At 38.2% G+C, this 19,955-nt stretch overlaps 1 protein-coding gene across 3 annotated transcripts in view; it reads left to right on the top strand.

Annotated features, from left to right (window-relative positions):
- The window catches only part of LOC131443472 (kelch-like protein 29), a 216,362-nt gene that overhangs the window by 191,930 nt on the left and 4,477 nt on the right, over positions 1–19,955 (top strand). For all 3 annotated transcript variants that reach the window (XM_058613134.1, XM_058613132.1, XM_058613133.1), the window contains 2 exons: positions 11,020–11,213; positions 19,454–19,598. In XM_058613134.1, coding sequence (XP_058469117.1) covers positions 11,020–11,213; positions 19,454–19,598 — 339 coding nt within the window. The remainder of the gene's footprint in view (positions 1–11,019; positions 11,214–19,453; positions 19,599–19,955) is intronic.

Genomic DNA, 19,955 nt, shown 5'->3' with positions numbered 1-19,955 from the left:
GTACAGTAAGTCGTCCAAAATCACTCAAAAACGTCATAGTATAGTATGTCGTCCAAAATCACTCAAAAAAGTCATAGTATAGTATGTCGTCCAAAATCGCTCAAAAAAGTCAAAGGATAGTATGTCATCCAAAATGAGACAAAAAAGTCATAGTAAAGCATGTCGTCCAAAATCCCTCAAAAAAGTCATAGTATAGTATGTTGTCGAAAATCCCCCAAAAAAGCCATAGGACAGTAGGAGATTCGAACCGCTGTCCCCTGGGGGAGGCTGGCACCCAAAGGATAGCGTCATAGACCGCTTGGCCGATTGAAAATAAAATATCTCAATGCACGCTATTTAATCCAAACAAAAAACATGATGTCGTCCAAAATCAGTCAAAAAAGACATAGTATAGTATGTCGTCCAAAATCACTCAAAAAAGTCATAGTATAGTATGTCGTCCAAAATCACTCAAAAAAGTCAGAGAATAGTATGTCGTCCAAAATTACTCAAAAAAGTCATAGTATAGTATGTCGTCCAAAATCGCTCAAAAAAGTCATAGTATTGTATGTCGTCCAAAATCGCTCAGAAAAGTCATAGTATAGTATGTTGTCCAAAATCACTCAAAAAAGTCATAGTATAGTAAGTCGTCCAAAATCACTCCAAAAAGTCATAGTACAGTAAGTCGTCCAAAATCACTCAAAAACGTCATAGTATAGTATGTCGTCCAAAATCGCTCAAAAAAGTCATAGTATAGTATGTCGTCCAAAATCGCTCAAAAAAGTCATAGTATAGTATGTCGTCCAAAATCGCTCAAAAAAGTCATAGTATAGTATGTCGTCCAAAATCGCTCAAAAAAGTCATAGGATAGTATGTCGTCCAAAATTGCTCAAAAAAGTCATAGGATAGTATGTCATCCAAAATGAGACAAAAAAGTCATAGTAAAGCATGTCGTCCAAAATCGCTCAAAGAAGTCATAGTATAGTATGTCGTCCAAAATCGCTCAAAAAAGTCATAGTGTAGTATGTTGTCCAAAATCACTCAAAAAAGTCATAGTATAGTATGTTGTCCAAAATCACTCAAAAAAGTCATAGTATAGTATGTCTTCCAAAAGCAGACACAAAAGTCATAGTATAGTATGTCGTCCAAAATCACTCAAAAAAATCATAGTATAGTATGTCGTCCAAAATCGCTCAAAAAAGTCATAGTATAGTATGTCGTCAAAATCGCTCAAAAAAGTCATAGTATAGTATGTTGTCGAAAATCCCCCAAAAAAGCCATAGGACAGTAGGGGATTCGAACCGCTGTCCCCTGGGGGAGGCTGGCACCCAAAGGAGAGTATAGTAGACCGCTTGGCCAATTGAAAATAAAAGTTTTTCAATGCACGCTATTTAATCTAAACAAAAAACATGATGTCATCCAAAATCAGTCAAAAAAGACATAGTATAGTATGTCGTCCAAAATCCCTCAAAAAAGTCATAGTATAGTATGTCGTCAAAATCCCCCAAAAAAGTCATAGTATAGTATGTTGTCGAAAATCCCCCAAAAAAGCCATAGGACAGTAGGGGATTCGAACCGCTGTCCCCTGGGGGAGGCTGGCACCCAAAGGATAGCGTCATAGACCGCTTGGCCAATTGAAAGTCAAAGTTTCTCAATGCACGCTATTTAATCTAAACAAAAAACATGATGTCATCCAAAATCAGTCAAAAAAGACATAGTATAGTATGTCGTCCAAAATTACTCAAAAAAATCATAGTATAGTATGTCGTCCAAAATCGGTCAAAAAGTCATAGTATAGTATGTCGTCCAAAATTACTCAAAAAAATCATAGTATAGTATGTCGTCCAAAATCGGTCAAAAAAGTCATAGTATTGTATGTCGTCCAAAATCGCTCAGAAAAGTCATAGTATAGTATGTTGTCCAAAATCACTCAAAAAAGTCAGAGTATAGTATGTCGTCCAAAATCAGTCAAAAAAGTCATAGTATAGCATGTCGGCCAAAATCAGTCAAAAAGTCATTGTATAGTTAGTTGCCCAAAATCAGTCAAAAAAGTCATAGTATAGTATGTCGTCTAAAATCAGTCAAAAAAGTCATAGTTTAGTATGTCGTCCAAAATTGGTCAAAAAAGTCATTGTATAGCATGTCGTCCAAAATCAGTCAAAAAAGTCATAGTATAGCATGTCGGCCAAAATCAGTCAAAAAAGTCATAGTATAGTATGTCGTCCAAAATCAGTCAAAAAGTCATAGTATAGTATGTCGTCCAAAATCACTCATAAAATTCATAGTATAGTATGTCGTCCAAAATTACTCAAAAAAATCATAGTATAGTATGTCGTCCAAAATTGGTCAAATAAGTCATAGTATAGTATGTCGTCCAAAATCAGTCAAAAAAGTCATAGTATAGTATGTCGTCCAAAATCAGTCAAAAAAGTCATAGTATAGCATGTCGGCCAAAATCAGTCAAAAAAGTCATAGTATAGTATGTCGTCCAAAATCTGTCAAAAAGTCATTGTATAGTAAGTCGTCCAAAATCAGTCAAAAAAGTCATAGTATAGTAAGTCGTCCAAAATCAGTCAAAAAAGTAATTGTATAGTATGTCGTCTAAAATCAGTCAAAAAAGTCATAGTTTAGTATGTCGTCCAAAATTGGTCAAAAAAGTCATTGTATAGCATGTCGTCCAAAATCAGTCAAAAAAGTCACAGTATAGTATGTCGTCCAAAATCGCTCAAAAAAGTCATAGTATAGTATGTCGTCCAAAATCGCTCAAAAAAGTCAAAGGATAGTATGTCATCCAAAATGAGACAAAAAAGTCATAGTAAAGCATGTCGTCCAAAATCCCTCAAAAAAGTCATAGTATAGTATGTCGTCAAAATCCCCCAAAAAAGTCATAGTATAGTATGTTGTCGAAAATCCCCCAAAAAAGCCATAGGACAGTAGGGGATTCGAACCGCTGTCCCCTGGGGGAGGCTGGCACCCAAAGGATAGCGTCGTAGACCGCTTGGCCAATTGAAAATAACAGTTTCTCAATGCACGCTATTTAATCTAAACAAAAAAAAAGGTGTCATCCAAAATCAGTCAAAAAAGACATAGTATAGTATGTCGTCCAAAATCAGTCAAAAAGACATAGTATAGTATGTCGTCCAAAATCCCTCAAAAAAGTCATAGTATAGTATGTCGTCAAAATCCCCCAAAAAAGTCATAGTATAGTATGTTGTCGAAAATCCCCCAAAAAAGCCATAGGACAGTAGGGGATTCGAACCGCTGTCCCCTGGGGGAGGCTGGCACCCAAAGGATACGACATAGACCGCTTGGCCAATTGAAAGTCAAAGTTGCTCAATGCACGCTATTTAATGTAAACAAAAAACATGATGTCATCCAAAATCAGTCAAAAAAGACATAGTATAGTATGTCGTCCAAAATCAGTCAAAAAGTCATAGTATAGTATGTCGTCCAAAATTACTCAAAAAAATCATAGTATAGTATGTCGTCCAAAATCGGTCAAAAAAGTCATAGTATAGTAAGTCGTCCAAAATCACTCCAAAAAGTCATAGTACAGTAAGTCGTCCAAAATCACTCAAAAAAGTCAGAGTATAGTATGTCGTCCAAAATTGGTCAAAAAAGTCATTGTATAGCATGTCGTCCAAAATCAGTCAAAAAAGTCATAGTATAGCATGTCGGCCAAAATCAGTCAAAAAAGTCATAGTATAGTATGTCGTCCAAAATCAGTCAAAAAGTCATAGTATAGTATGTCGTCCAAAATCACTCATAAAATTCATAGTATAGTATGTCGTCCAAAATTACTCAAAAAAATCATAGTATAGTATGTCGTCCAAAATCGGTCAAAAAAGTCATAGTATAGTAAGTCGTCCAAAATCACTCCAAAAAGTCATAGTACAGTAAGTCGTCCAAAATCACTCAAAAAAGTCATAGTATAGTATGTCGTCCAAAATTGGTCAAATAAGTCATAGTATAGTATGTCGTCCAAAATCAGTCAAAAAAGTCATAGTATAGTATGTCATCCAAAATCAGTCAAAAAAGTCATAGTATAGCATGTCGTCCAAAATCTGTCAAAAAGTCATTGTATAGTAAGTCGTCCAAAATCAGTCAAAAAAGTCATAGTATAGTAAGTCGTCCGAAATCAGTCAAAAAAGTAATTGTATAGTATGTCGTCTAAAATCAGTCAAAAAAGTCATAGTTTAGTATGTCGTCCAAAATTGGTCAAAAAAGTCATTGTATAGCATGTCGTCCAAAATCAGTCAAAAAAGTCACAGTATAGTATGTCGTCCAAAATCGCTCAAAAAAGTCATAGTATAGTATGTCGTCCAAAATCGCTCAAAAAAGTCATAGTATAGTATGTCATCCAAAAACAGTGAAAAACATCATAGTATAGTATGTCGTCCAAAATTGGTCAAAAAATCATAGTATAGTATGTCGTCCAAAATCGCTCAAAAAAGTCAAAGGATAGTATGTCATCCAAAATGAGACAAAAAAGTCATAGTAAAGCATGTTGTCCAAAATCCCTCAAAAAAGTCATAGTATAGTATGTCGTCAAAATCCCCCAAAAAAGTCATAGTATAGTATGTTGTCGAAAATCCCCCAAAAAAGCCATAGGACAGTAGGGGATTCGAACCGCTGTCCTCTGGGGGAGGCTGGCACCCAAAGGATAGCGTCATAGACCGCTTGGCCAATTGAAAATAAAAGTTTCTCAATGCACGCTATTTAATCTAAACAAAAAAAAAGGTGTCATCCAAAATCAGTCAAAAAAGACATAGTATAGTATGTCGTCCAAAATCAGTCAAAAAGTCATAGTATAGTATGTCGTCCAAAATTACTCAAAAAAATCATAGTATAGTATGTCGTCCAAAATCGGTCAAAAAAGTCATAGTATAGTATGTCGTCCAAAATCACTCCAAAAACGTCATAGTATAGTATGTCGTCCAAAATCACTCAAAAAAGTCATAGTACAGTAAGTCGTCCAAAATCACTCAAAAACGTCATAGTATAGTATGTCGTCCAAAATCACTCATAAAATTCATAGTATAGTATGTCGTCCAAAATTACTCAAAAAAATCATAGTATAGTATGTCGTCCAAAATCGGTCAAAAAAGTCATAGTATAGCATGTCGGCCAAAATCAGTCAAAAAAGTCATAGTATAGTATGTCGTCCAAAATCACTCAAAAAAGTCATAGTATAGTAAGTCGTCCAAAATCACTCCAAAAAGTCATAGTACAGTAAGTCGTCCAAAATCACTCAAAAACGTCATAGTACAGTATGTCGTCCAAAATCGCTCAAAAAAGTCATAGTATAGTATGTCGTCCAAAATCGCTCAAAAAAGTCATAGTATAGTATGTCGTCCAAAATCGCTCAAAAAAGTCATAGTAAAGCATGTCGTCCAAAATCGCTCAAAGAAGTCATAGTATAGTATGTCGTCCAAAATCGCTCAAAAAAGTCATAGTGTAGTATGTTGTCCAAAATCACTCAAAAAAGTCCTAGTTTAGTATGTTGTCCAAAATCACTCAAAAAAGTCATAGTATAGTATGTCTTCCAAAAGCAGACACAAAAGTCATAGTATAGTATGTCGTCCAAAATCCCTCAAAAAAGTCATAGTATAGTATGTCGTCCAAAATCGCTCAAAAAAGTCATAGTATAGTAAGTCGTCAAAATCGCTCAAAAAACTCATAGTATAGTATGTTGTCGAAAATCCCCCAAAAAAGCCATAGGACAGTAGGGGATTCGAACCGCTTTCCCCTGGGGGAGGCTGACACCCAAAGGAGAGTATCGTAGACCGCTTGGCCAATTGAAAATAAAAGTTTTTCAATGCACGCTATTTAATCTAAACAAAAAACATGATGTCATCCAAAATCAGTCAAAAAAGACATAGTATAGTATGTCGTCCAAAATCACTCAAAAAAGTCATAGTATAGTATGTCGTCCAAAATTGGTCAAAAAATCATAGTATAGTATGTCGTCCAAAATCGCTCAAAAAAGTCAAAGGATTGTATGTCATCCAAAATGAGACAAAAAAGTCATAGTAAAGCATGTCGTCCAAAATCCCTCAAAAAAGTCATAGTATAGTATGTCGTCAAAATCCCCCAAAAAAGTCATAGTATAGTATGTTGTCGAAAATCCCCCAAAAAAGCCATAGGACAGTAGGGGATTCGAACCGCTGTCCCCTGGGGGAGGCTGGCACCCAAAGGATAGCGTCGTAGACCGCTTGGCCAATTGAAAATAAAAGTTTCTCGATGCACGCTATTTAATCTAAACAAAAAAAAAGGTGTCATCCAAAATCAGTCAAAAAAGACATAGTATAGTATGTCGTCCAAAATCAGTCAAAAAGTCATAGTATAGTATGTCGTCCAAAATTACTCAAAAAAATCATAGTATAGTATGTCGTCCAAAATCGGTCAAAAAAGTCATAGTATAGTAAGTCGTCCAAAATCACTCCAAAAAGTCATAGTACAGTAAGTCGTCCAAAATCACTCAAAAAAGTCATAGTATAGTATGTCGTCCAAAATCAGTCAAAAAAGTCATAGTATAGCATGTCGGCCAAAATCAGTCAAAAAGTCATAGTATAGTTAGTTGCCCAAAATTGGTCAAAAAAGTCATTGTATAGCATGTCGTCCAAAATCAGTCAAAAAAGTCACAGTATAGTATGTCGTCCAAAATCGCTCAAAAAAGTCATAGTATAGTATGTCGTCCAAAATCGCTCAAAAAAGTCATAGTATAGTATGTCATCCAAAAACAGTGAAAAACATCATAGTATAGTATGTCGTCCAAAATTGGTCAAAAAATCATAGTATAGTATGTCGTCCAAAATCGCTCAAAAAAGTCAAAGGATAGTATGTCATCCAAAATGAGACAAAAAAGTCATAGTAAAGCATGTCGTCCAAAATCCCTCAAAAAAGTCATAGTATAGTATGTCGTCAAAATCCCCCAAAAAAGTCATAGTATAGTATGTTGTCGAAAATCCCCCAAAAAAGCCATAGGACAGTAGGGGATTCGAACCGCTGTCCTCTGGGGGAGGCTGGCACCCAAAGGATAGCGTCGTAGACCGCTTGGCCAATTGAAAATAAGAGTTTCTCAATGCACGCTATTTAATCTAAACAAAAAAAAAGGTGTCATCCAAAATCAGTCAAAAAAGACATAGTATAGTATGTCGTCCAAAATCAGTCAAAAAGTCATAGTATAGTATGTCGTCCAAAATTACTCAAAAAAATCATAGTATAGTATGTCGTCCAAAATCGGTCAAAAAAGTCATAGTATAGTAAGTCGTCCAAAATCACTCAAAAACGTCATAGTATAGTATGTCGTCCAAAATCACTCAAAAAAGTCATAGTACAGTAAGTCGTCCAAAATCACTCAAAAACGTCATAGTATAGTATGTCGTCCAAAATCACTCATAAAATTCATAGTATAGTATGTCGTCCAAAATTACTCAAAAAATCATAGTATAGTATGTCGTCCAAAATCGGTCAAAAAAGTCATAGTATAGTAAGTCGTCCAAAATCACTCAAAAAAGTCATAGTATAGTATGTCGTCCAAAATTGGTCAAATAAGTCATAGTATAGTATGTCGTCCAAAATCAGTCAAAAAAGTCATAGTATAGCATGTCGGCCAAAATCAGTCAAAAAAGTCATAGTATAGTATGTCGTCCAAAATCTGTCAAAAAGTCATTGTATAGTAAGTCGTCCAAAATCAGTCAAAAAAGTCATAGTATAGTAAGTCGTCCAAAATCAGTCAAAAAAGTCAAAGGATAGTATGTCATCCAAAATGAGACAAAAAAGTCATAGTAAAGCATGTCGTCCAAAATCCCTCAAAAAAGTCATAGTATAGTATGTCGTCAAAATCCCCCAAAAAAGTCATAGTATAGTATGTTGTCGAAAATCCCCCAAAAAAGCCATAGGACAGTAGGGGATTCAAACCGCTGTCCCCTGGGGGAGGCTGGCACCCAAAGGATAGCGTCGTAGACCGCTTGGCCAATTGAAAATAAAAGTTTCTCAATGCACGCTATTTAATCTAAACAAAAAAAAAAGGTGTCATCCAAAATCAGTCAAAAAAGTCATAGTTTAGTATGTCGTCCAAAGTTGGTCAAAAAAGTCATTGTATAGCATGTCGTCCAAAATCAGTCAAAAAAGTCATAGTATAGCATGTCGTCCAAAATCTGTCAAAAAGTCATTGTATAGTAAGTCGTCCAAAATCAGTCAAAAAAGTCACAGTATAGTATGTCGTCCAAAACCACTCAAAAAAGTCACAGTATAGTATGTCGTCCAAAACCACTCAAAAAAGTCATAGTATAGTATGTCGTCCAAAATCCCTCAAAAAAGTCATAGTATAGTATGTCGTCCAAAATCGGTCAAAAAAGTCATAGTATAGTAAGTCGTCCAAAATCACTCCAAAAAGTCATAGTACAGTAAGTCGTCCAAAATCACTCAAAAAAGTCATAGTATAGTATGTCGTCCAAAATCACTCAAAAAAGTCATAGTATAGCATGTCGTCTAAAATCAGTCAAAAAAGTCATAGTTTAGTATGTCGTCCAAAATTGGTCAAAAAAGTCATTGTATAGCATGTCGTCCAAAATCAGTCAAAAAAGTCATAGTATAGCATGTCGGCCAAAATCAGTCAAAAAAGTCATAGTATAGTATGTCGTCCAAAATCACTCAAAAAAGTCATAGTATAGTAAGTCGTCCAAAATCACTCCAAAAAGTCATAGTACAGTAAGTCGTCCAAAATCACTCAAAAACGTCATAGTACAGTATGTCGTCCAAAATCGCTCAAAAAAGTCATAGTATAGTATGTCGTCCAAAATCGCTCAAAAAAGTCATAGTATAGTATGTCGTCCAAAATCGCTCAAAAAAGTCATAGTAAAGCATGTCGTCCAAAATCGCTCAAAGAAGTCATAGTATAGTATGTCGTCCAAAATCGCTCAAAAAAGTCATAGTGTAGTATGTTGTCCAAAAGCAGACACAAAAGTCATAGTATAGTATGTCGTCCAAAATCACTCAAAAAAGTCATAGTATAGTATGTCGTCCAAAATCGCTCAAAAAAGTCATAGTATAGTAAGTCGTCAAAATCGCTCAAAAAACTCATAGTATAGTATGTTGTCGAAAATCCCCCAAAAAAGCCATAGGACAGTAGGGGATTCGAACCGCTGTCCCCTGGGGGAGGCTGACACCCAAAGGAGAGTATCGTAGACCGCTTGGCCAATTGAAAATAAAAGTTTTTCAATGCACGCTATTTAATCTAAACAAAAAACATGATGTCATCCAAAATCAGTCAAAAAAGACATAGTATAGTATGTCGTCCAAAATCACTCAAAAAAGTCATGGTATAGTATGTCGTCCAAAATTGGTCAAAAAATCATAGTATAGTATGTCGTCCAAAATCGCTCAAAAAAGTCAAAGGATAGTATGTCATCCAAAATGAGACAAAAAAGTCATAGTAAAGCATGTCGTCCAAAATCCCTCAAAAAAGTCATAGTATAGTATGTCGTCAAAATCCCCCAAAAAAGTCATAGTATAGTATGTTGTCGAAAATCCCCCAAAAAAGCCATAGGACAGTAGGGGATTCGAACCGCTGTCCCCTGGGGGAGGCTGGCACCCAAAGGATAGCGTCGTAGACCGCTTGGCCAATTGAAAATAAAAGTTTCTCGATGCACGCTATTTAATCTAAACAAAAAAAAAGGTGTCATCCAAAATCAGTCAAAAAAGACATAGTATAGTATGTCGTCCAAAATCAGTCAAAAAGTCATAGTATAGTATGTCGTCCAAAATTACTCAAAAAAATCATAGTATAGTATGTCGTCCAAAATCGGTCAAAAAAGTCATAGTATAGTAAGTCGTCCAAAATCACTCCAAAAAGTCATAGTACAGTAAGTCGTCCAAAATCACTCAAAAAAGTCATAGTATAGTATGTCGTCCAAAATCAGTCAAAAAAGTCATAGTATAGCATGTCGGCCAAAATCAGTCAAAAAGTCATAGTATAGTTAGTTGCCCAAAATCAGTCAAAAAAGTCATAGTATAGTATGTCGTCTAAAATCAGTCAAAAAAGTCATAGTTTAGTATGTCGTCCAAAATTGGTCAAAAAAGTCATTGTATAGCATGTCGTCCAAAATCAGTCAAAAAAGTCATAGTATAGCATGTCGGCAAAAATCAGTCAAAAAAGTCATAGTATAGTATGTCGTCCAAAATCAGTCAAAAAGTCATAGTATAGTATGTCGTCCAAAATCACTCATAAAATTCATAGTATAGTATGTCGTCCAAAATTACTCAAAAAAATCATAGTATAGTATGTCGTCCAAAATCGGTCAAAAAAGTCATAGTATAGTAAGTCGTCCAAAATCACTCCAAAAAGTCATAGTACAGTAAGTCGTCCAAAATCACTCAAAAAAGTCATAGTATAGTATGTCGTCCAAAATTGGTCAAATAAGTCATAGTATATAGTATGTTGTCCAAAATCAGTCAAAAAAGTCATAGTATAGTATGTCGTCCAAAATCAGTCAAAAAAGTCATAGTATAGCATGTCGGCCAAAATCAGTCAAAAAAGTCATAGTATAGTATGTCGTCCAAAATCTGTCAAAAAGTCATTGTATAGTAAGTCGTCCAAAACCACTCAAAAAAGTCACAGTATAGTATGTCGTCCAAAACCACTCAAAAAAGTCATAGTATAGTATGTCGTCCAAAATCCCTCAAAAAAGTCATAGTAAAGCATGTCGTCCAAAATCACTCAAAAAAGTCACAGTATAGTTTGTTGTAAAAAAGTCACCGAATTGTCATATTATAGTGAAATGTCATAGTATAGTATGTCGTCCAAAATTTAACAAAAATGTCATAGTTTAGTATGTCGTCCAAAAAGTCACCAAAATGTCATAGTTTAGTATTTCGTCCAAAAAGTCACCAAGCCAAGTCAAATTTTGGACTAGGACATTTTTGTCAAACACTTTTTTCCTTCGCATTCAGGTTTCTCTTGATTTTTTTGGACATTTGAAAACAAGCAAACTCTTTAATCATGTAAAAAAACTCAAAAATGTTCTTTTTTCCCAGATATGACACCATCACCAACCAGTGGGAAACAGTGTCTCCTCTGCCAAAGCCGGTCCATTCTGCAGCTGCCACAGTGTGTGGAGGGAAGGTGTACGTGTTTGGAGGTGTGAACGAGGCCGGCCGCTCCGCTGGTGTCCTCCAGTCCTACGTGCCACAAAGCAACACCTGGAGTTTCATTGAATCCCCCATGATAGGTAAGACAGGTGATGACACCCGTTGTTTTGTGTCACAGGGATCACAGGCACATTCTTTCACACACAAAGTGAAGAGACATTATGTCACCGGGGATGTGTTGCCATTGTTACCATCGCTGTTTGTAACCTATTTTAACCAGAGTGTGTGTGTGTGTGTGTGAGGAGATGGTTTGATAACGTGTGTGGTTTGTCCTCCCTCATTACACCTTAACATCGGAGAGGGAACAACCTCAAAATATTTACATTAATGCATGTTTATTTTTACTGAAACCACTGATATGGTTCATAAATGCAGACCATTATATCCATGCATTCCTCAAACGTTTCATCACTGGCATCTCGGTGTCTCATGAGAGAGCAACAAGTTGGCTTTGGGTCTTCATTAAGGTTGCCTTGTTTCCTAGCAACAATGTCGTCATAACCCTACCCACTTGAACACCATCTCATGTACTTGACTTCGCATGTTGAAACCATAAAGTTCCCGATTGCCTTTTGCAGGCACCACATTGTCAAACAGTCGATGTGTTTGTGAGACTGAGCCTTGTAAGTGTGAAGTGCAGACTTCACACACAGGGATTCTCATACAAGCGCGGACATCCCATTTTGAAGAACTTGTCCGTTTTATGGAGGAGATATATAATATTAGAAAACCTACAAATGTAGTTTTTGTGTATTTTGTTTGTGAAAATGTTGACCTGTGTTTGTGTAAACAAACGAAAGAGTAACCTTTATGACATTTCCATCTTAAAGTATGAGCGGTATGACTATAAATATAAATCCATATAATCCACTATGACCATTTATCTAAATATGACCTTTCCATCCCTGTTGTTGTTGTCCCTCTTATTATCCTACTCACTATTTGCCATTTTTCTTCCCGTATGATTGCCCTTTCACTATAATGTGAAGACCATGTCTGAAATATGAAAGGTGGGTCTGATCGTAGCTCTCGACACATATTTGGCCAAGCTGCAGTTATTCACTCAACAAACCTGCAGCCACATTCCAGCCAAAGCCACCAGGGACTTGTGAAGGATGCAGCACCACAGGAAACACTTTAACCAAGCTGCCATCACTCAAGGTAGCAGGAAACAACAGGCTCAGTGAGGAGACTCAAACCCTGACAGTTGTGTTCACAGTGAAAAGATCCACAGGCAGGTTAGATGCAGCATTTGGAGGGTGACTGACTTTCTGTTTCACATTTGGGCCGGAAAAACCCTGCTACACAAACGTAACCTTCAAGAGTAATTGTCTTCCAAAAAATAATTAGCAGTTCTCTTGTGCAGAACTGTACTCAAAGGTTTACGGGAATTAGGAGAGGTGCAATGATTAAAAGTAAAAGAAAATGCAGCCCTGACACATTTAAGCCTCCCTAATTAATACAATACTTTGTATGATTCATTTTTACCTTAAAAAAATAAAAACAGTCATTTGCTGATTTATTTGGGAACATGTGAATCTGAACAATTTCCAGCAAATTAAATTCTTTTTTTTACTGCCGCAACATATGCAACAATATTTTCATTGCAAAAAAATAAAAAATAAAATAAAAAAATCTGTTCACATTCATTAAGATGAATTCTCCACGCTAATATAAATGCTATATTTGATGCTGGATTACCCCCATTTAAGATTCTGGCACATGATGGTTTCTCAGGGGAAAATAGCTGTTCTTAGAAAACAGCAACAGTCATGAAGAGAAATAGAGAATCACACACACATGCACAGTCATGCAGCTATCAGGATATATATAGTATATAGTTGGTGGACATGAATCAGATTGTCTAGGTTGTGCTGAAAAAAAGGATAGAAGACACTCTATATTGTACATTCTCATAGCCTCTGTATATACTGTACGTTTAACCATAGTAATGCTCTGTGTTCTAAGGGTTAAACTTAACAGTTACTCTTACTAGAAATTGGGTTGTGCCTGATTAGGACCAGGTCTCCATGAGGACTACCGGTCCTGACAGGGTGCGTGTTTATGCCAGAAAAGGGTCCTAACGAGGGAACAAATACAAGGATGTACACACACTGACAAGAAGTTGTTGTGTCATTCATTAGAGGCACCAGCACTGAGGCGACACACTTCATTCAGCGCTGTGGCCCAGAAACTTGAGAGAGAGAGAGAGACAGAGAGACAGAGAGACAGGGAGAGAGAGAGACAGAGAGAGAGAGAGAGAGAGAGAGAGAGGGAGAGAGAGAGAGTCTACTATGAGCGAAATGATGATTATGTAAGCACGGGTGTTTGGGGTGAGAGCTGAAGTGTATTTATGGGCTGCCAGAGGAATAATGAGAGAAAAGTCGTGAGACACACAATACACACACACACATATATATATATACACACACACACAGAAATGCAGACACACAACCGCTGCTTACCACATATCAACCATACATCCCCCCGGGGGCACAGATACACAGCATATGAATTATGTAACGAGCCAGGAGGTTTTCTCTGCGTACACGTGTGCCTGTGCACATACATACGTGGTGTTTGTCTTTTTCTTTGTGTGTGTGTTTATATATATATATATATATATATATATATATATATGTGTGTGTGTGTGTGTGTGTGCAAGACAGATGTAGACAGACACACCATCATCTGTCAGGTTGTAGATGGGCCGACGTCTGACAGCCAACGAGCCAGAAGATAATGGACGGGTTTAGTGCTTCCTGTGAAATTGGGCCGGCGATGATTTTAGTGAGCGGGTGGGGAGCACTTCTCGATCAACCCCTCTGCCTTCCTCCATCACTCTCCCCCTCTAATCTCCCTGTTCATCTCTCTTTCTCCCTCTCTCTTCAAGCCCCCCCTCCGTCTCTGTCTCACTTTCTCCGCCTCCACCCGTACACCTCTCCCCTCCGTCTCTCAGCGCTGTCTTATCGACTGACACACATACAGCTGTGTACGTTTCCTGCATCTTTGCACCTGTGTGTGTGTGTGTGTGTGTGTGTGATTTCCCACTGCCTGGACCGTCTCCCACATGTGCTGCAAATGGGTTTCACAAACACTTATCAGGACTGACTTCCCATCCCGTGCAGAATGAAAAATAATATTACTTGTGCCAAAAATAGTCAAAGTCTATTGAGATGCACAGTGTCTCTGCGGCCTTCGTTCATCCATACCTTCCTTTGTCTTCGGTATCTGTCTGCTGAGCAGCATATGTTCTGAGACACTGGGGCATAATTGAGCACCCACACGTGCAGTTAACTATTCATGAAGCCTCATTGCTTTTCTTGGAAGGTCAGCTCACTCGAATTACTAAAAATGTCTTTCTGATTTCGGTCTCCTCTCACCCCGGTTTTTCTGTGTCGCTCACAGCACCACGAGCACTGACAAAAAATCAGCCCGAAACAGCTCTTTAAAAACTTTAAAAACCTCTTTAAACACTGAATAAGCAACATAATTCTTTCATTCATAATTTGTGCAACATAGTTTAGGTCAGTTCAAACTACCTTGCTAAAAAGTGTTTTCTCAACATGTTTGATGAGTGAAAATGTTGTTTATTTATTTTGGCCTTACTTATTGAATAACTCACCAAAGAACATTGGTGACCACTATGAACGAAAGGTGCATCTAAACACAGACTTTTGCGTTTTAACGTCAAAGTTACAGTCTCGAAAACGTCCTCAAGCAAAGGTCAGGAACACCATTATTTTTATTTATTTATATTATACCTGGCATGTCACTAGACATTTTCATGTAAATATACAAGATGCAATAACAACGACGACAACAAATGAGACGGGAGACAAAACATGTGAACGTTGACAGGGGTCACACCTCACAAAGACATTTTTAGACCAGATCACACATAATAATTATAAAAAAAACATGTTACTTATGACAAGCCAGAGTAGTTCAAGGGCTTTTTTGGGGTGATAAAGTGCCTTTATCAAGAGTATTTATTCGTTATAATAAACTTTTTGGTTCATTTTTGTACAATTTGTACATGAAATGAAAGGGAATTATAAATATGCACTGTAATAAGACAAATGATCTCTCAGTTCAGGTGTCGTGATAAACTTATTAAAAATGAAAGCACACAAGATGATTTTTAAACCAGATAATGAATTCATTAAATTGGATAAGAAAAACTTTGTTAAAAACTATCTCTGTTATCTACATTTGCTACTTTTCTTACTTAGTTTATTCTTCCACTCTTTCCTTTGCAGCAAGAACCGGTCAGAACAAGTCTTTCTGCATGGAGTTTGCATGTTCTCCCCGTGTGTGCGTGGGTTTTCTGCGGGTTCTATGGGGATTAGGTAAATTGGACACTCTAAATTGACCGTAGGAGTGAGAGGGAGAGTGGTCCTGTGATGGACTGGCGATGTGTCCAGGGTGTACCCCGCCCCCCTGCAACTCTCCTGTGGAGGATAAAGCGGTAGAAGATGAGTGAGTGAGTTTATTCGTCCTTCTCTTGTCTCTCCTTTGAAAGTTTGCGTCACTCACGGACCCAGTGGAAATGAGTGTTATCATGTCATGATTTACAGCACATGTAAGTGGACGTCTGAAACCATGAAGGCTAGAAAAACGACGGGATTTAAAATAAAACGCCTGGTAAAAAAAAAACATGGCCGTTATCTATAATTTATGGAAATTAGTCCGGGTCCGTATAGGACAGCGTCTGGGTTTAGATCCAGGCCTTGTTTTACCTGTTAGTGACTTTTGCTTAAGCAACACAAAACATCACAATCGCACTCAGCAGTGCTCCCCCCGTTGTTTACCCAGCGTGTGTTCACCCAGGTGAGAGACAGGATCAGCTTGAGGGACAAAAAACGTGGAAGCTCCATCCCTCCATCGCTCCATCCCTCCATCCTTCCACGAAATGCACTGCAAAAAAAAAACTGTAAATGACGTCGCAGACAACAGTTTAGAGGAAGAGGAGGCGAAAGTGACAACGTAAGAGAGGTGAAGAAGGTGTTTCCATAGTTACCTAATTGTAAATGTTCCCTCCACCCGTTCTCCATCATAGTGAATAAAATACATTATCGTCTTTCTACTCTTTTGGCCTGTCATTTCAAAGGCTGCTCTTATTCACCTCACGCCACATAAAAGGACATTGTGTGCAGGGAAAAAAAAGCCTTTGCTGCTCCAATTACCTTGTTGTAATCTTATCTAAGCTTCTGGCTACAAGAACTGAAGCCTCTTTGTCCCACTTCTCCCGCTGCCTCATGCTCTCTGGCAGGATGAGGGACGTAGGGGAGGAAACCCGGCACCTCGTCCTCCATCTTTTTATTTTTTATTTTTTTGTTGTAGGGGAATATATTGTTTATTGTGTATAGTCCGTCTCTTCCATCAGTGACTGATGGCACATCACAGTGTCAGTGCAATGTCATGGCTTCATGATAACAACTGCTGTTTGGGAGTCTTTTTCAGAGAAGCCATTCTTATCTAGATCTGTACAGTAATGGTTAACCGTGTGTCTGTGTGTGTGTGTGTTTTCCAGTTAAAAAATCCCACATCTGTTCTCTACGATGCAGGAATCAGATCAAAAAGGATGTGAAGGGGAAGAACGAGGTGTTTGTTTAGAACAGGAGTCACACATTTCATCATCGGTGTGTGTGTGTGTGTTTTACCCATTTGCTCGCCCTTGACCTCAGCCTGAGGGGTCCCCGACGTGGTGACTAAGCTGTTTTATCAGGAGAAGCTGTGTTAGCCCGTGTTACCCTGCAGGCACAGCTGTATCTCTATCGCGGCCATGTGTTAAAACCATGTTTTGGTGTCGTTTTGCTTCACTTTATGACATTTTAAGTCCATTTTCTAGCCACAGATCAGCAGATCCAGACAGAATCTATTGAGAAAAGCCAGGTTTGTCTGAGGATTAAAGAGTTTTTCAGCTGACAGAGACAATACGTGCAGACTCTTTGCGGCGTTGTTTCGTCAGAAATGGCTGGTTTTCTGCATTGGCGGCCGGGGTATACAGTAAGAGCAGAAGCAAAGGGCTGGAGAGATCTTGAAACCCGACAGTGGTCCTTTGAGGCTTGGCTGTTGAGATTTACCTGTCTGGTAGTTCTCCAAGCTCTCAAACCCACTGCTTACAGTTGCTCCACAAAAGAGAGGATGAGTAAGAAAGTAAAAAAAAAAGAAAAAATGAAAAAAAGAATTGCGTGTGCGTTTTCCTTTGAGAGCATCTTATTATTATTCTGCCTCAGGTGCAGAGCAGAGAAAATGGGTGTTCTGTGTTTAAGGGAACAAACACAAAACATCATATACACACACACACAACAAAAGACAGGCAGCGGCATATCAATGAAGTGAAGAAAGTAAAAGAAACATGTCAGGCAGAATGAGAAGTGGACCGATGTCGCGTAAATGTTCAAAGTGCAGAAAGAGAACGTAGGAAACAACATTGTGAAGTTATTTATAATGGCTGCAGTTCATGGATAATGATGACCTGATGTGTCCGTTGCCCAACACTTAAGTGTTGTCTCGTCTGTCTTTTCCTTCCTTGAAGCATCGCCGAGAGGTCGGCATTTGTGGCTTTGTGTGAACTTGTCTTTTACGGCTGCACACTTGACCACAAAATATCAAAATCGTGATATCCAGTAGTCCAGTATCCACATCAAAAGACACGGTAATTACTTGATGGAGAGAAAGTTATGTTTTATGTGTTGACACATGAAATATTGATCATTTTGATAGAAGAAAAAGTTGTGAAATTGACAGTTAAGATGCAAAAATGATGATTTCCTACATCACAATCGCAATAACTGTCCAATTCATCTCAGTGTGATCTTTGGACAGTGTCATGCAGCTCACTGTGACACTGTGATGTGTCTGTTCTTGTGCAGTTATCAGTCTAAATGTCCACAGTCGTTGGATTTATGACCGAACGAGGAAACACACTCGGAGAGTTTAAACCTCGGCCAAGGCTGCACAGTGTCCTGAATCTGTCGTTAAAATGTACTTTTTGAGTTATTCAGCTCACAAACGGACAGACAGACAAGCAGACACGGCCAAAAATGTAGCCTAACGTAACAGGTTTAGTGCTAATTATTGAGTATTTTCATTCCTAATACAATAAAATGTCCACTGTTGAACAGTAAGCTTATTATTAGCAGCCTCACAGAGCTGCTGCGGTGACTGTATAGCCTCCCTGTGCTGTTGTTGTAGAACATTACAGGCATATACTTACAGTATATACGCAGAGCGGCTCATTCACAGAGCGAGCGTGTGAGGAACGGCAGCAGCATCCCCCCCCCCCCCCCCCTCGTCTCCAGAGGTGATCTGTTAATTAAACATGTCTCTCAGCAGCCGGACTAAAGGCGGCGGTAATGGGAGGTGGTTCACTAAACAACAGCAGCGTTTGGGACTTCCATCACCATTATTAGGGCATCAGACTTTACCCCCCCCCCCCGTTGCCCGTCGTCTCCTATGAGGTATGTCCGTCCATTGTGGCAAACAAACAGTGAGGACGGCAGCTCATGGCCAAGTGTGGGTACATTATTCATGCTGCTTGTAAATTGGCCAGCTGCATTCTGCACAAGAGAAATTGCTCCCAGTTTAAAATACACTTCCTCTTCCCACACAGCGGGGTCTGATGCTCTCAAGCTGCAGGTTTCCAATGGCACCATTCTACACAAACCGCTGGTTCATTCTGTTTCCCATCATCCATAATTCTTCCTCGGTCCCCTCTCTTTTGTGCTATACACTGTATAAGATTGAATTATATAGTATGCACAGTGTGCCACCTGTTTACTCATGTGTTTCCAATACATGTGCAAGGGTTCTTTTCGTTTATTTATTTTTGCATCGTGCATTGTGAATCTATGGAGCTGCCAGAGGGCGTAATGCAATTGTGAATTATTGGGACTATTGGTAACTCGTATATTGTAGCCGCGCCCAAAATTTTCGCAGCAGAAACCAATAAACCCGCAGTGATTTATGAACTCTGTTTTTTTACTGGTTTGCCATCTATTGTGGGTTTTTTTTGTGTGTGTGTATGTGTGTGTGTGTTTTTACTTCCTTAGCGATCTTGTGAATGGCACATCTGTAAAGCGATAAGGAGAATGTTGATGATGATTTTTGCATGCAGCCAGGGGACTGCAGGAAAGAGAATAGAGGGGAACAACAATAAATTGAGACTGAATTTACTGAATGGAAAATTCTGCTGTGTGAGAGAATGGCATGTAAACAATGGTTGAGATTTACCAAAAAAGCTCTCTGTGTGTCTCTCTCTTCCGTCCTTCCTCCCCTTCCTTCCTTCCCTCTTTCTCTTTCATATCTTTAGATAACAAATACGCTCCTGCGGTGAGTCTAAACGGCTTTATATTCATCCTGGGAGGAGCCTATGCTCGAGCTACCACTATCTATGACCCAGACAAAGGCAACATCAAGGCCGGGCCCAACATGAATCACTCTCGGCAGTTCTGCAGGTAAGAGATTATTAAGGTAGCAGCACCACTTGTAAGGAAAATCCCCACTGTGGAGGCTTTGAAAGGATTATTAGTATTATTATTATTTTTAAAAATATATAATATATATATAATTAAACTGTGCACTTTCAAAAGCATATTGTTGCACAGCCTCAAAAGATATGAAAAGTAAATCTCAATAATCTGTAAATCATGTTTTAACAAGGGTAAGTGGTTGCACAGAGGTAAATATATTGGGGACGGAAAAGTAACATTTAAACAAAAGCTTGTTTCTGAAAATGGTGGATTTTAGTTTTGAAACTTTCCCCCAGGCGAAAAACAATAAAGCTTTCTAATTCACTCGTACACCCTTGACAG

The sequence above is a fragment of the Solea solea genome, chromosome 17 (genome assembly GCF_958295425.1).
Source record: "Solea solea chromosome 17, fSolSol10.1, whole genome shotgun sequence".
Classification (NCBI taxonomy): domain Eukaryota; kingdom Metazoa; phylum Chordata; class Actinopteri; order Pleuronectiformes; family Soleidae; genus Solea; species Solea solea.
Note: the sequence above shows the minus strand (reverse complement) of the source record. Positions and strands in the feature narration are given on the sequence as shown.